This window comes from Tiliqua scincoides, chromosome 4, assembly GCF_035046505.1.
Source record: "Tiliqua scincoides isolate rTilSci1 chromosome 4, rTilSci1.hap2, whole genome shotgun sequence".
Lineage (NCBI taxonomy): Eukaryota > Metazoa > Chordata > Lepidosauria > Squamata > Scincidae > Tiliqua > Tiliqua scincoides.
In genome coordinates, this window is record NC_089824.1 from 212,132,441 (window position 1) to 212,147,099 (window position 14,659).

Below are 14,659 nucleotides of genomic sequence, written 5' to 3' on the forward strand. Positions count from 1 at the left end.
TTTAGTACAATTGCTAAGAATCTGCGCAGGACTGAGACACAATCTCCTGGTACCAGATGGAATATACCAGGTGGCTGCCCCTTTACCTGGTGGTACTCTAGTCGAGTAGTCTTCAACCTTTTTTATTCCCCTAAGTTGCCATGACCCCACAACTGAGGCTTCGTGACCCCACTGGGAAACACGAAACCTGATGGGTTGGGTGGGGGGGGAAATAGAAGCTGCTGTGGGCTACATTTGACTTGATGCATCACAAATGGTGCAGGCAGTCTTTGCCCTGATGTAGAGGTTGCTGGAGGCCAGTTGTAATAGCTGCCACATAGCAAAGGACTGTCTCACAAGAAACTCTGAACTGCTATCGCTACTGCTGCAGCTTATGAAGACAATTTAGGGCCAGAATGGTTGCTCTTGCTTCTTCAATCAGATGATTTCCAGTCTGCCTGCTGTTGAAGTGACGGAGACTGTGAGACTAAGATAGGCAGCCTTGAGGGCCACACCCAAAGTTGACAGGGAAGAAAAGACCAGTGGTGGCCAACCTGTATGGCAAGCAAGCCACACATTAAGCCCACATTGTGAGATAATTTTGTTCTGATATGCACTGTATTATGAATGCACATTACTCTTTTCCTGTGTTCTGTTTTCCTGATGAAAACCTCCTCTAAACAGCAACCATTTCATTCTAAAAATGCAAATTACTACAAAAGCACTTTTAGGATTACATTGCTGCTGCTTAGCGGCAGTTTTCAGCCAGAAAACAGCATAAAGGATAAAATCTCCCTATCATGGAGTTGCAGATCATGACTGGAACGACAAGGATACATTTAGTGCTGCTTGTAGCATGGTGCTAAGCACACTGATGCTTTCTGAATACCAAGTCGTAGTCGGGGAACCTCAACTTGCTCAGAAAAGATGTGATAGATGTTCATAAAATTATGCATTGTGTTTTCTCCTTTTTTAAAATATAAAATTAGGCAGGGAATGAAGGAAATTGAGATTTTTTTTCTTTCTTTCATAGCACTAAAACTTGTGAGATGAAAAAAAACACATCAATTATTTTATAGATTTCTATGCCATGTGATATGGCCATTGCTACTAGTTTAAACTTGGAATAGTCAAAATAATGCAGGGTAAATCTTTCCTTGGCTACTAGGACAGATGGCTGCATGGATCCTCCAGGCATTATGCCCCTCAATAGTACCAGGTGGGGAGGAGCAGCAGTAGGGGAGGGCTATTGCCTTCAAGCCTTGCTTGTGGGCTTCCTGAGGCATCCAGTTGTCTGTTGTGGGGGGAAAAGACGCAGGGCTAAATCCAGCACAGGTTTAGAGTTCCTCTTTCCAGGGGCCTGGGTAGAAAACAAGGTCAGCTTGCCCTCTGAACTCTCCTTTTCTGCTGTGACAGGCTTCTGCTGCTCTGGGCCCACACGAATTCTCTCTTCTGCCCAGAAGCAGGGCTGTTTACAGTTTAGAATAGCTTCAACTGATTGGAGAGCATGCACCTGACAGTGTCTTTCATCTTCTGACAAGGAAAGCCTAGATTTCAGTCAGCCATAATCCTTCTTAAGTTCCACTGGGAAAAAGAATGCCATGACTGGTTCAGGCAGAGCAATGGGCAGGCTGCCCAGCCCTTCTGCTTCTTCTGAGATTCCAGTCTATTTGCAGTGTGTCTAACTAAATGCTATCTATGTCTAATCACTCTCACACAAAAGCACACTGTTAAAAACCATACACAAGATAGGTATACCTTTTATTCGGCTATCCTCTGTTCACATGCAAGTATCATATTATGTATTTTGACAATCTTCTCCGAAGCAGTATTGCAAGAACTGCCTATCATCCACACATGGCTTAGAGAAGAATAGCTGGAGGCTGCAACCTTGCTCTGCAGTGTTGCATACGAAGTCTAAGTATGAAGCAGAACTTCACCCAAGAACTTCACAAGGGGAAAACCAATTCCCTGGAGCCAGTTTTGGAAAGGCAAGGACATTCTTGCATTCTCAAACCAAGCTTACTTGTTAGCATAGTTCAGACTTTTCTGTTACAGCACTGATTGGACACCGAGGTACATCTTCATGAGCTGCAGCTTTTTTGCTAAAGGATAATGCTTCTCTTAAGACCAGCCCAAAAAGGAACATCATCACCATCTATTTTACTATTTAGCTCGTTAAGCATCAAATTTCTATTGATTTGTCTTTACAGCTGGGATTTTGATAAGTTTATCTAGACATCATGGTTTCCTTACTGAGGTCAGTAATTGACCATATCTGCAAGCATCTCAGGGAGCTGGACACTGAGCAAAGACTTTATGGACCAAGGCCAGTGACTATGTGAAAAGCTAGTCTATGAGATATTAGGGTTTTATATGTTAGATCACACTGGACAGTTAGTTCAGGTGGCCCAATATTAAGCAATGGCACAATAGCAGCTGCAAGACCTGCAACCACCTTCCCCAACAGCAGGCATTCCTCGTCAAAAGCTGTATTATCCTCCTGCATGTTGTAGTGGTAGTCATGTATAAGCCTGGTTGTAGCATTCTGTTAATGTGTAAGGATGTCACCTACAAGGACAGTGACACATCTTGCTTGCTGGCACATCAGTTTGTAGATCAGTTTGTGCACAAAGAGGATTGCATTGCTATTTGCACCTGGAGTGAAGTCAGTGCCATTACTAGTGAAGGGTGGCTCTCAGGTCTACCAGTTGGTATCTTCAATGGTTTAGGGCAGTGGTTCCTAAACTTTTTTGAATGGCAGCTGACCTACTGGGTAATTGGCTGCAACTCCCCATTAGGGCTACAATCCTATACATTGCATTATGTATACCATTACAGGGTGGAAGATTTTTTGCAAGGATTCCAAGGCTCCCCTAGCTGCCTTATGTGGCTCCCTATGGAACCACAGCTGACAGTTTAGGAACCACTTGTTTAGAGCAGGGGTGCCCAAACCCCAGCCCTGGGGCCACATGCGGCCCTCGAGGTCTCTCAATGTGGCCCTCAGGGAGCCCCCAGCCCCAATGAGCCTCTGGCCTTCCGGAGATTTGTTGGAGCCCACACTGGCCCGACGCAACTGCTCTCAGCGTGAGAGCAACTGTTTGATATTTTGCATGAGCTGTGGGATGAGTGCTCCCTCCACTGCTTGCTGTTTTACATCTGTGATGCAGCAGTGGTCATGAAGGAAAGGCCAGCCTTGCTTTGTACAAGGCCTTTTATAGGCCTTGATCTATTGCAAGACCTTCATTCATTCATATAAGTTCATCTTTAATATATTCATTTATGTAAATTTATTCAAATTTTAAATATAAATTAATTCTTTTTCCCCCCTGCCCCCGACAGTGTCAGAGAGATGATGTGGCCCTCCTGCCAAAAACTTTGGACACACCTGGTTTAGAGGATTGTGTATATACCTCTTATCTCCATCATGTCCCCTACAGATGCTGCTGTACTGGTAATTACCTGTACTATTGCACCAATATATTTTTAACTAGGCCAGCTCTGAGGGTGCAACATTGTTGGAACATAGATGTTGCATCCTGTCTAATTCTGTTTTCCATTTCAGTAGTTCACTGCAGCATGACGACAAGTCCTGGGCTATACTGAAAAAAATAGTCAATCAGTAGTTGTTCAATACTTCATCTCCATTTTACTGAAAAGTTTTGTTTTAAAAAGTATCAGTAAGAATCTTTATCCTACCAAGGCTGCAGTAATGCAATCATGCTAGCTGAGGTTTTTTCTGTGTTAAACTAAAGGTTCAGATAGACCTTGCCACTCATACATGTAGTTTGTGTCTATGTTATCATACATAGTTAAGTTTCAGGTCATACATGAGCTCTGTTCCCAATTATTACCATATTGTTTTTTAAAACCAGCTGTTCAATTCCAGCCCATTTTAAAATACAGTAACTGAATCAAAATTAGAATTTCCATGTAGAAAACAAAAAGGTATTCATTTTCTCTCTCACAATGCAATAAGTACATGTAATTAACTTGGATATGCTGCTTTAAACTTTTAAAAGTTAACACAAGTTAACCTTACTGAGCCATCACTTTTAGATTTTGTAAAGTCCCTGATTGATGGATACAGCAGAAAAGTTGTTCTTTCCTTATAGAAGAAACATCTTGCAGTAGTCCTTACATTCCAAATTATGCCCAGTGCCAGCTCACAGAAGTATTGGGTCTCCATAAGTGCACCGCTCTTCAATAGCCAGGTTGTAGTCTGCTCCTTTCCCCCCTTTGTATGTGCTTGTCACAATTCTGAGCCAGCCTCTCTCACCCTGCAAGATCATAATTGAAGTAGGGTAAGACATGTCAAAGGTGTTCAAGTATAAAACAACTTTTAATACAGCAAACCCTAATTATGTACATACTGGAAACCCTACATCCAGCCTTGCAGGGAGATCCAGTGGGTGGAAACAGGTTTCCTCTGCAGCTGGCTGCAGTAGATTTGTCCCTGTATACTCAGGGCCAAACCAGACATGATGCATAGAGGTGTTGGTTTCCAGTAAGCAAGACAGGAATACACCCTTTCTGAATACAATGGGCTTACTTCTGAACAAACAAACAATACCATGTTCAAACACCTCTAATGATGCAACACACATCATTGTCTAGATGTGGGTATTGGGGGGAGACCCTTTAAAATAGGAGCTATGCAGGGGCCTGTTCAAGATAAAGTCTACTGCTCAGAGGCTGGGAGTGACCCAGCAATTGGCATCTCTGGGGACTCACAGAAACTGGAGGGGGGATTTCCAGCAGGAAAATGGCACAGAGGAAAAAGATTAAATGCTTCCTAACACCATGCTATGGTCTCAATCCAGATCAGGCTCTTACATGGACACTTAAAAAAATACAGTGACGTGTTTAATAATCACATCAGATTAAGTCCTCAGAGGGGTGCTACAGGGCAGGTATTGGGTGAGAGGAGATACTAGCACAGAGCAATAGGTACAGTTTTCTGGATTGGACCTGTGGTATTTACAGTCACAAAACATGTTGATTACAGGAAGGTTTTGATAACATGGGGTGTCATGAACAGGGTTGTACAATCACTTCACCCACAGGGCTTAGGTAAAAACCACTCCTACATCTCTGCTACAGAGAGAGCAATGATTATTATTTCTTTAACATCACTGATGTATATGGCACTTTACACAAGCAAAAACGAATGTAGAATCAGCCTTGAGAAACTTAAAATCTGCAATTAGAGAAGTAGGAATTGGGTAAGAGGCACTTTTTCAAGTGGGTGCTCCTTTTTTTAGCAGGGGGCGAGTAACTGACCCACCTCACCCCAGCAGTGTTCTAGTGGCTGTCTGCTGGTGTTCTTTTTGCATCTTTTTAGATTGTGAGCCCTTTTGGGACAGGGAGCCATTAGTTATTTGATTTTTCTCTGTAAACCGCTTTGTGAACTTTTAGTTGAAAAGCGGTATGTAAATACTGTTAATAATAATAATAATAATAAATAATAGGAAGCAGCAGGTCTAGGGCAGGGTGCTCTATACCCTGTTCAGCAGGCTGGATCCAGCACACAGCCAAATTCATCCACCAGGTGAGTTGAATGCTCTGTTCCACTGGAGAGCCTCTTTACTGTGCCACCAATCTCCCCAAATTGTGCACCGGCCAGCTACTTCCAGGATCAGTTGCCCCAGCAGGCTTTGCACCCAGATTTCCGGGCAGAAGTGGCTGGCTGGCATACAGTTTGGGGGAGATTGGCAGCATGGTAAGGAGGCTTCCTGGCAGAACGGAGCATTCCGTTCATGCTAGGGAGAACTTTTTGGGGCACAGTGATCTTCAGTTTGGAGAACACTGGTCTAGGGCAAGAGAGGCTGCTTCATTATTGTTTCGTAAACTCCAAAGTGTCAGCTGACATTTGTGCAACCTCTCTCCCTCACACTCTTGAAAACTTCCCTCAGAAGTAAATCTTCCTACTTCTGTAATTCCCAAGTTCCCCACCCCACCCCCATCCCAGAATCTCTTCAGGCTACTCTTCAACACCCCCCCCACTTGATTAGAGGGTCAAAATGCCCACGAAGGCAGTTGCAATGCACTTGCTCACCCATCCATAACAATTACAGGAAAAAATGAAACGGTTTGTGCTGTTCTGTCTCCTGCTTACCCATGGCTCACCCCAGGAATTCCGAACAATCCAGTATTCTGTTTTGTTGTCAACACCCCAGCCAGCAACAGAGACCACGTGGTTTATGTCAGCTGAGGGGTTGTATTCAGCGTAAAGGCCTCCAGTGTATTCGTCCAGTTTTGGAGTAGCCATGATTCCACAACTGTTTAAAGTTAAGTAAATTAAAAATGTTAATGAAACAAACAGCTTTCAGCACGAGAGTTCTCAGACCAGTTTTGAAAGAAAAGATGCTGGTTCAAGTAACATATACAACTGTTGCACAACAGAGATAAAGAGACTAGTTTGGGTACCATGATAAAATCTGAAACTATGACTACAGAATCTGCTGCATCCATAAGATTGTTTGTAATCCAATTTTTTTTTTCCAAAATTTGATTTCATTTCAAAAGCAAGTTCCTAACTTTGAGTGGATGGGAGGGGGGGGAGGAAAAAAGATCTTTAAAAAGGTGCCAGTTACAACTGAGGGACAGAATGGAGCTGTCTGCAATTTAATTTAATAAGTGGCTCTTCAAAAGACCAGGTACAGAGAGGACATCAAGAAGATCTGATCAGAACTGCATGAATTGAATTATCTAGTAAACAGAAATCAGCCTGAAGGGCCTCATCCAAAAGACTAGCTAAAGATTATATGGATGACGTTATGTGTAATTATGTCCTCCATATCTTATGTCATGAGATTGTGCAATGGTAGAAAGACTGTTTATAAACTATTCTGAAAATTAGAATATGCTTGCAATTTACCAAAATGATTGTCTAACTGTGCCACTACATACATTTTTGTGCAATGGTTAACAAACTTACTATGCAATTTTTGTGTATTTTTATTTTTTTAAAACCTCTGTTTCTTGGGATTTTAATATTATTCTGGGTTGTTCCTTGGCGTTATTTTTTAAAAAATCTTTTTTTTAGAAAGTGCAATCAATTTCACTGATACGACCTTATGCTTTTTACCTGATAGGACCATTTGCATAGATTTCTGCCATCATTTTTTCTCGCCCACTGACAGAACCATAGTCGCCAACTTTCCAGAGAGTGTAGTTCTTTATCACGTGACATTGTCCAAAAGTAACACATGTTCCACACTGGTTAAACTTCTGACAGGCTGCAAGGATCAGCAGATGTTGTTTGTCACAGTCTAGTATTCATCTTGCAGCAAAAATAATGATCTGAAGCATCCTTGCACAAGACCTGATGTGGACTAGTAGCTAGAAGCATGAACTGAGAACTCTCCAGTTTGAATTTCATCTCTGCCACTAACTCACTATTAGGTGATCTAAGGCAGGGAAGTACCAGGTTTCACAGGACTGTGGGGCACCAGCAAGTTTGGTGCATGTACACCCCACTGGCTCACACTGCAGCTTGTTGCATTCCTAGTTACTTCCCCCCACCACTTCCCAGGCAGCCAGGTAGCTATGGTAGACCTTTCTTTCTACCCTTCACCCCACAGCTGCTGGCACCCTGGCCAGCAGTTGCACTGGCTTCCAGAGAAGAGAAAGAGTAGAAAATGTTCAGCCAAATGCTTCCTCCTTCCTCTGTACCCTGCAGCTCTGAAGCAAATCTCACAGCATTGGGGGTGTCCAGGGCCTTCCAGAGGTTGTGGAACCCCAAAATGTACTTATAAAGGTCTTCCCACCAAAGCTGGTCCTGGCCTGCCCACATCTACAATATGGAGATGAATAATGGACAACCTTACTAGGACTGTTGTAAGGATAACTGTGACAATGATTGCAAGACCATTGTTGGAGCTAACCATAGTTAAGAATTCACACCATGGTTTGAGCTTCCATGTGCAATAGGTAAACCACGTTTTACAGCTGGTTGTCTGCTTTTATCTATCGCTGGCTCAAGACTCAGCTTCATAAATCCACTCCAGTTTTCATGGTTTAACACCCCCCTCAAAGCAGAACAATGATCTAACTAGGGCTTGCATCTAGCTCTATCCATCTGGCTCTGGCTAGTGGACTGTAGGGTTTTGCTTTAAGAAAAAAGCAGATCCCACAAGCTTGAAGCTTGCTTTTAAGAAGGCTTGTGAATATCCACTCACTTGGTTACCTGTTGAGCACAAGAATGTACTCCAGGCAACCACACAGGTGCTACAACTAACCAACACAGGCCTTACACTAGTGAGCTAGCAGACCAGTTAACTTTTGAATTTATTTGAAAGTTTAGTGTGAAAGCATTACTGTTTGCATTTATTTGCTTTCTTTACAACTGGTGTCATGCAGGACGCAGCAGAATAAGCCTTTGTGTTTTAGTCTTGCATACCTTGATCTTTAGCTTGGTAGTTGTTGCAGGTTTCATCTGGGATCCCATGCTCATGGGCATATCGCCAGACACCACTATCGTCCCCTCCTTCACAGGACCCAGCATCAGCACAGTCAATTACATTCTGAACAGAGAGGTAAGCAGAGGGCCAGACACCTTTCCTTTTTATATTGATGCGATCTGCAAGACGGAGGGACACAAGCAGTTGATATCAAACGTCAGCTGGGGCCTTTAGCATCCTGAGGGTCAAACTCTACGCTACAGAGGCTAATTGGAACTGCCAACACCGGTGACATAGCTAATGATCGTGTAGCCCAGTGCCAAGCTCAAAATGTTGCCCTGGAAGTGATGTCGCAACCAGAAGTAACGTCACATCCGGGCTTTTTAAAAATTGAAAACTGGGAGGAACCCACCTCTTCCCCCCAGCAGCTCACCACCCACTTGCTCTGCTGCCTCAGTGGTATAGCTAAGGCATCTATCTGCTATCTGGGGTCCTCGAAGATTTGTAGCCTCTCCCAGAGAAAATCAGATTTAATTAAGTAAATAAATGAAAAGTGTGTCCCTGATTGGTTCAACACACTGTGCTGGGGTGAAGAGGGATGATTATTCTCCCCCTGCTAAATATAAAGAGGGGCACCACTTTTAAAAAGTGCCTTTTTACCTAGTTAGCAGGGGTAACTGTATTATGATAGATGGAAATGAGAGCTGACATATTAACATCTTATTGGTTTCATGCTTTATCATGATAACATGTCAATAACATAACATGTTACTGGCTCTCAGAACAATCAGTCTCAGTTAACAATCAGTTAAGAAAATCCACTTTTTTCCATAAGGCAGTTGTATTTTCATTTTCTGGTTAATTGGCCATAACTTTTGATAGAATACAGATACTCCAATGCAATTAGTTTCATTGCATTCTGCATTAAATTACCTTTCCAGTGATATATAACATGATGGTATTATTCATACATACCAAGAGTTTCACAATTTTGGTCACTAGTGTCAAGCTCAGCTTGTTGCCCCCCTAAAGCTTGATGCCTGGTGCAACTGCTATCCGCTGCACCCCCTTAGCTATGCCACTGGCCAACACTTCATTTTTACTTGAGCCAGGTCTCTGGGGAAGGGGGAGCCAAACTGGACTACAACAGCAAACTTGCTGGCAGGTGAGACCCCCATCTAGACATTTTGTGATAGGGCACACTGAATCATTGCAGAGCAACTATAGATACAGGTAGCCTAATATGATTGAAATCATTGCATTAAATGATAAACTTGATTTTTTTTTAACATTTGAAAATTGAGGCCTAGCTCTTGTCATTTATCCCAACACCTTTGCTTTAGTTGGCCAGAATATTAGAGGGTAGGCACAAAATTACATCAAACTGAAAAGCTGCCTGTGTAATTTTCCTCATACTTCCATATAAGGAAGTACTGTTCTTAAAAAAATAAATAAATCTGAACATTCATAAAAAGTCCTGATATATCTGTAAAAAATACCAGCCCCAGTCAGATTCCCCCTATGGGTACAACCCTGTGGGGTGGGTGTGTCTTGCAGTAGAGCAAGCAGTAGTTTCAGGGTATATGTGACTGAGAAAACAGGAAGAGAAAAGGTTAACATGGGCAGGAGGTCTGGTCTAGAGGGTAGAGCCTCCATTTGCCTGAAGATTAACATCCACAAGGTCGCCAGTTCGAGGCCACCGGCACCGTGTGACCTTGAAGCAGCTGGCAAGCTGCAGCTGAGCTGTTCCATCTGCTCGGAGCGTGGGAGGATGGAGGCCAGAATGTTAAACCAGATCGGAGTGTAACATCTTGAATGTGGTGGTTCTTGAAAGAGAGAACCTTCTTTCAATTTGTAAAAATCCCTGCGTGGATTTAATAAGCCTGCCTATGTAAACCGCCTTGAATAAAGTCTTGAATAAAGACCAAGAAAGGCGGTATATAAATACTGTATATTATTATTATTATTATTATATTAACATGTCATCCCTACTGCTCCAAATCTGTTTGGAACACACCCACAAACACAGAATTATTTTTAAGTAGAAATTTAAAAAGCTGTGGCATCCAGTCACAGATCCCCAGTGAAACATATTGTTTGGCTGCAAGGCAGCCAACATCTGATTGATGTAAACCATTTTGGTTAAATGATGCCTATGGCTGAATAGCCGCCATGACTGGGACAGACAGCAGAAAGTTAGGACCCAGAAGCCACTCCAGCACCTGGAGGCTCAGACTCCCTTTGTGGCCAAGGACACTGTGAGGCAACAGCCACACAGAGAGACAGAGGCTAGCAGAACACAGCCTCAACTTTTGGCAAAATCTGAAAATCCCATCAAATTAAAACTCTGAAGCACTTTGCATACTCAAAACACATTAAGTATTATTACATTTTTTATAATCACCGACATTTGAAAATACCACTAGTGGTAGATTTCTACATAGCCTCCTACAATATATCGACCCAGGCAGGGCTTTGATCCAAACCAACATGTTAATTTCCTAAAATCTCTCCAGGCCAATAAAAACCGAACAGAACCTCACCAAAACTAACTAAAACTCATGGTGTCTGCATCAGTAGAAATTAGTGAGATGGTTGCACATCAGATGGCCACCACGTGACCTGACATGGTCACAGGCAAGTCTCACATCCCCTGGCAATCTGAGTTTGGAATGGAAAAAAGCAAGTCATGTGCAAAAGCAGTTCGTGCCTCCCTAACAACTGCCTGGGCTACATTTTGAGAACTCCCAACTCCACAGTTAAACTACCCTGTTTCATTAACTGAGAAGACATCTTCTATTTCAACTTTGCACCTGCTGAACAGAAGCAAACCAAACTGGTCTGGAGTCAGACTTGTCCAGTAAGGTTGCTTAGGGATATAAAGCCTCCTCCCCTCACCATCCCACTGAGATTTAAAAAACAATACACCTCTTCAGCAGAGCCAACATAACAGGTGTTTATGGTTGAGTTTCTCTGTTGATAAATACTGTCAATAATACTTGTTATGATGTGGAATAAAGTGCAGTATTCTCAATGCATACAAGGATGGGGCAGATCCAGTGTTTGTGTCTGGGGGGTGGGCATGAGTATTACCTTAATTCCAGAATCCAAGTCAACCAGACAGATCGACCTGGGCTCCTATTTGAATTTACAGCTTCCACGCCCAAGTTTGCTGGGCAGGTAGACCTGGGCTCCCATTCTGACTCTGCTCTATTGGTGCTCTACCCAGTGGGCATTCCCCTGGCACCTAACTTTGCTCCCCATTCTGGCAGGCACCTTTCCCTGCTGGCGTACCCATGGCCCCCCTGGATCCACCCCAGTACAAGGAGAATAATAATAATTAGATTATCTACATGAGCCACAAAATTCATAAAATCTGTGATCTTGTGAACCTCCATTGCACCAGTCCATCCCCTTACCCCAATCCCCTCTGTGCAGAAGCCCTTCCTCCTCACTAGCACATTAGTAATGGTTCCCTACAGCCTCTTGTCACTTCAGACATCAACTACAGCATTTTAGCTGACTGAAACAGGAATACCATTCCGCCTGTAGGGTGACTAATCCACCAAACTTGCTAACAGTTGGAGTAATTAGGTAATTTCCCCTAATGGGCATAGCTGTTAATGCTGCCTGGGGAGGCTTTCTTCATGGTCAGTCTTCTTGCAGGCTGCATTCCAAAAAGGAAAGAGATGTCACTCAAAAATCTGGGCTGGGGCAACTAAAAGATCTTGTAACTCCCAAAATTCTCTTGCATAAGGAGTACATTGGCTCCAGTTAACCTGCAAGCTGTTGTCCTTGCATGACTACCAGAGGGTCAGGGAATGCCACAAGGTCAGGAAGCAACCGCAGCCAAACAGCACGTGATGTGGGAGTTGTGTAACCAGAACTCTTGACATAGTTCTCTTTTTCAAGAAGCAGCTGTAGTCAGTGGGAAGTCTGATTTGAATCAAGGCCACAACGCAGGGGAAGGGGGCCTCCAATCCTTTCCTCAGTGATACCATTCAGACCCAAGTCCTACCCCCAGATGCTGCTAACAGATGTGGAAATAAAACCGTATAAAATCAAGAATTCTGCTGCATAAAGCTTTGTTAGGGACAATTAAAGTTTGGACATCAGTGTGGGTGCAAAGGTTAACCCGTGCTGTGACTTTAATCTAAACTACCCTCCCCAACTGCTTTCTGAAAAAGGTGTAGGAAACTTCAGTCACAGAACTCCCAGCTTATGTCTAGTTTGGCCCCAAGCACAGACATCTTCCTTCTGATACGAATCAGGAAAATAAGCAGAGAGAAGAAGGTAACACTTAGCAATAGATGCCTGCTTACCCCCAGAGGAACAGAACCTCCACATGCACCGGGAGCAGGCTTCCAACTACCACGTATCAGACAAACAGCAGCACACAAAGGCTATCCCCATACCTGCTAAGGCACTGGTGCTGCCATGAGCCCAACAGGATCCACAGTACTGAGGGATGTGCTGGTTGCGTGTGGTGCTCACATAGTTGACCCCATCTATATTTCGCCAGTCCCAGCTCTTGGGCAGTTTAGAGCTGTCCAAATACTCATGAGGGCGAGGGTACGTTCTGGGAGAAAAGAGCAAGTTACCCTTTTGTCCTGTGCCTGAGGAGAAAAGCTCAAACTACAATCTAGCAGACATTGTTTAACTTTCTTCTTGGCTAGAATTAACTTCCTTCTGAAAAGTCATGTGATTGCTGCAGGGTTTCTATCTGTTCTAGTAAGTTCAATCATAGCAACCCCTCTCCCTGCTCCTATATACATAATCCCCAAAATGGGATTAAGAGTCCAATCCTATGCACATCTACTCAGAAGTAAGTCCCATTATAGACAATGAGGCTTGCTCCAAGGTAAGTGTGCCTAGGACAGCAACCTAAAGCTCTCCTTTATCACAAGATGTGGGGAAAGGGAAGAAATAACCCTGTCCCTCAATTCCTAAGAGAGCTGAAGATAAACTAATCCCAGTTCCCCAACTAGTGCCCCGTTACGTTTTATTCTTACAGGTACATTTTAGAAACTTCCCCAGCATGGACTCTGTCTCATATGGGCCGCTGGCCCAAGTCCCTCTAGCTTGCTCACACTGACTGACTGAGAACAGCTTTCTAAAGAACAAGGCAGGAGCCTCTCCCAGCCCCAAGAGTGAACTTGGGGCCTTCTGCTGGCAAACTAATCTGCACGCCTCCACTAACCTTTGACCACATCACGTAGCCCTCAGTAGGGATGTTCGATGGGTGGGGAGGCAGGTGAGCAGAGCCTCCCCACTGGAGACCTTCAAAAAGCACCATCACCCTGTGAGGTGTGCAGGCACACACAACTCACACATGGTGCTTCCCCACCCACTGCACATCCCTGGCCCTGAGCGCGTGGGTTGTGGGTGCCTGCTCACCTTGCACAGTGACAGCGCTTCTCAAAGGACTCCAGTGAGGAGGCTCTGCCTCACCTGCCACCCCACCCACCACATGTTCCTGGCACTGAGCGCATGGGTTGTGGGTGCCTGCTCACCTCGCACAGTGGCAGCGCTTCTCAAAGGACTCCTGTGGTGAGGCTCTGCCTCACCTGCCTCCCCACCCACTGCATGTCCCTGCCCCTGAGCAGGTGAGGCTCTTGTCACACCCAGCAGCTGACCAGACGCTTCCCCTGCCACAGCCCAGCACTCCCGCCCCAGGGGGCTGCGTTGCTCCTGGCGGCAGCTGAGGAGGCTGCGCGTAATTGCGCGCGCGCAGTCCGGAGAGCCTCGCCTGCCTCCCCGCTCGCCGGCATCTGGCAGCCACGCGAGGAGCGCCCCTCCCGGCGCCTCAGCAGCGCGGGGCTCCCTCTCCTACCTGAGCCCGGCAGGCTTGCGCGGCAGCGGCTTGAAGCAGCTCTGCCCTTCCTGGAAGTGGAGGCCGGCCAGGCAAGCGCCCAGGGGCAGCAGGAGCAGGGCGAGCCAGCGCCCAGCCATGCCGAGGAGAGTCTGCGGCGCCCCGGCGGGCCGGCCTCCTGCTGGAGTACTGCCGGCCCACACCCGGCGAGGAGGAGCCGGAAACAGCGGCTGGGGGTTGGCTGGAGTCCCGGGCACGAGGCGGCAGGGGACGCCTCTGCTAGCCGGCGGGGCAGCCCTCGCGCCTGGCCGTGCACAGCCTCTGGCTGGGCTCAGCAGCCTCCCCCCGACCTGGGCTCTGTAAGGTGTGCTGTAAGGGCACTGACTTCTGAGGAGGCATGCAGAAGATGGGGCTCTTCGACCAAGGAGCAGGCCCCTTGCGCACACTTCGGGTCTGGAGAGTT

General features: G+C 45.2%; 1 protein-coding gene across 1 annotated transcript; it reads right to left on the minus strand.

Annotated features, from left to right (window-relative positions):
• Window positions 1-1,721: 1,721 nt before the first annotated feature.
• On the minus strand, window positions 1,722-14,387 carry LOC136649303 (cathepsin Z-like). The gene is made up of 6 exons (XM_066625838.1): window positions 14,218-14,387; window positions 12,800-12,963; window positions 8,384-8,563; window positions 7,070-7,220; window positions 6,098-6,260; window positions 1,722-4,259 (listed from the first exon to the last, which is right to left on the minus strand). Exons 1-6 carry the CDS (start codon window positions 14,334-14,336, stop codon window positions 4,146-4,148), a joined length of 891 nt encoding a protein of 296 aa, XP_066481935.1. The 5' UTR covers window positions 14,337-14,387; the 3' UTR covers window positions 1,722-4,145.
• Window positions 14,388-14,659: the final 272 nt, after the last annotated feature.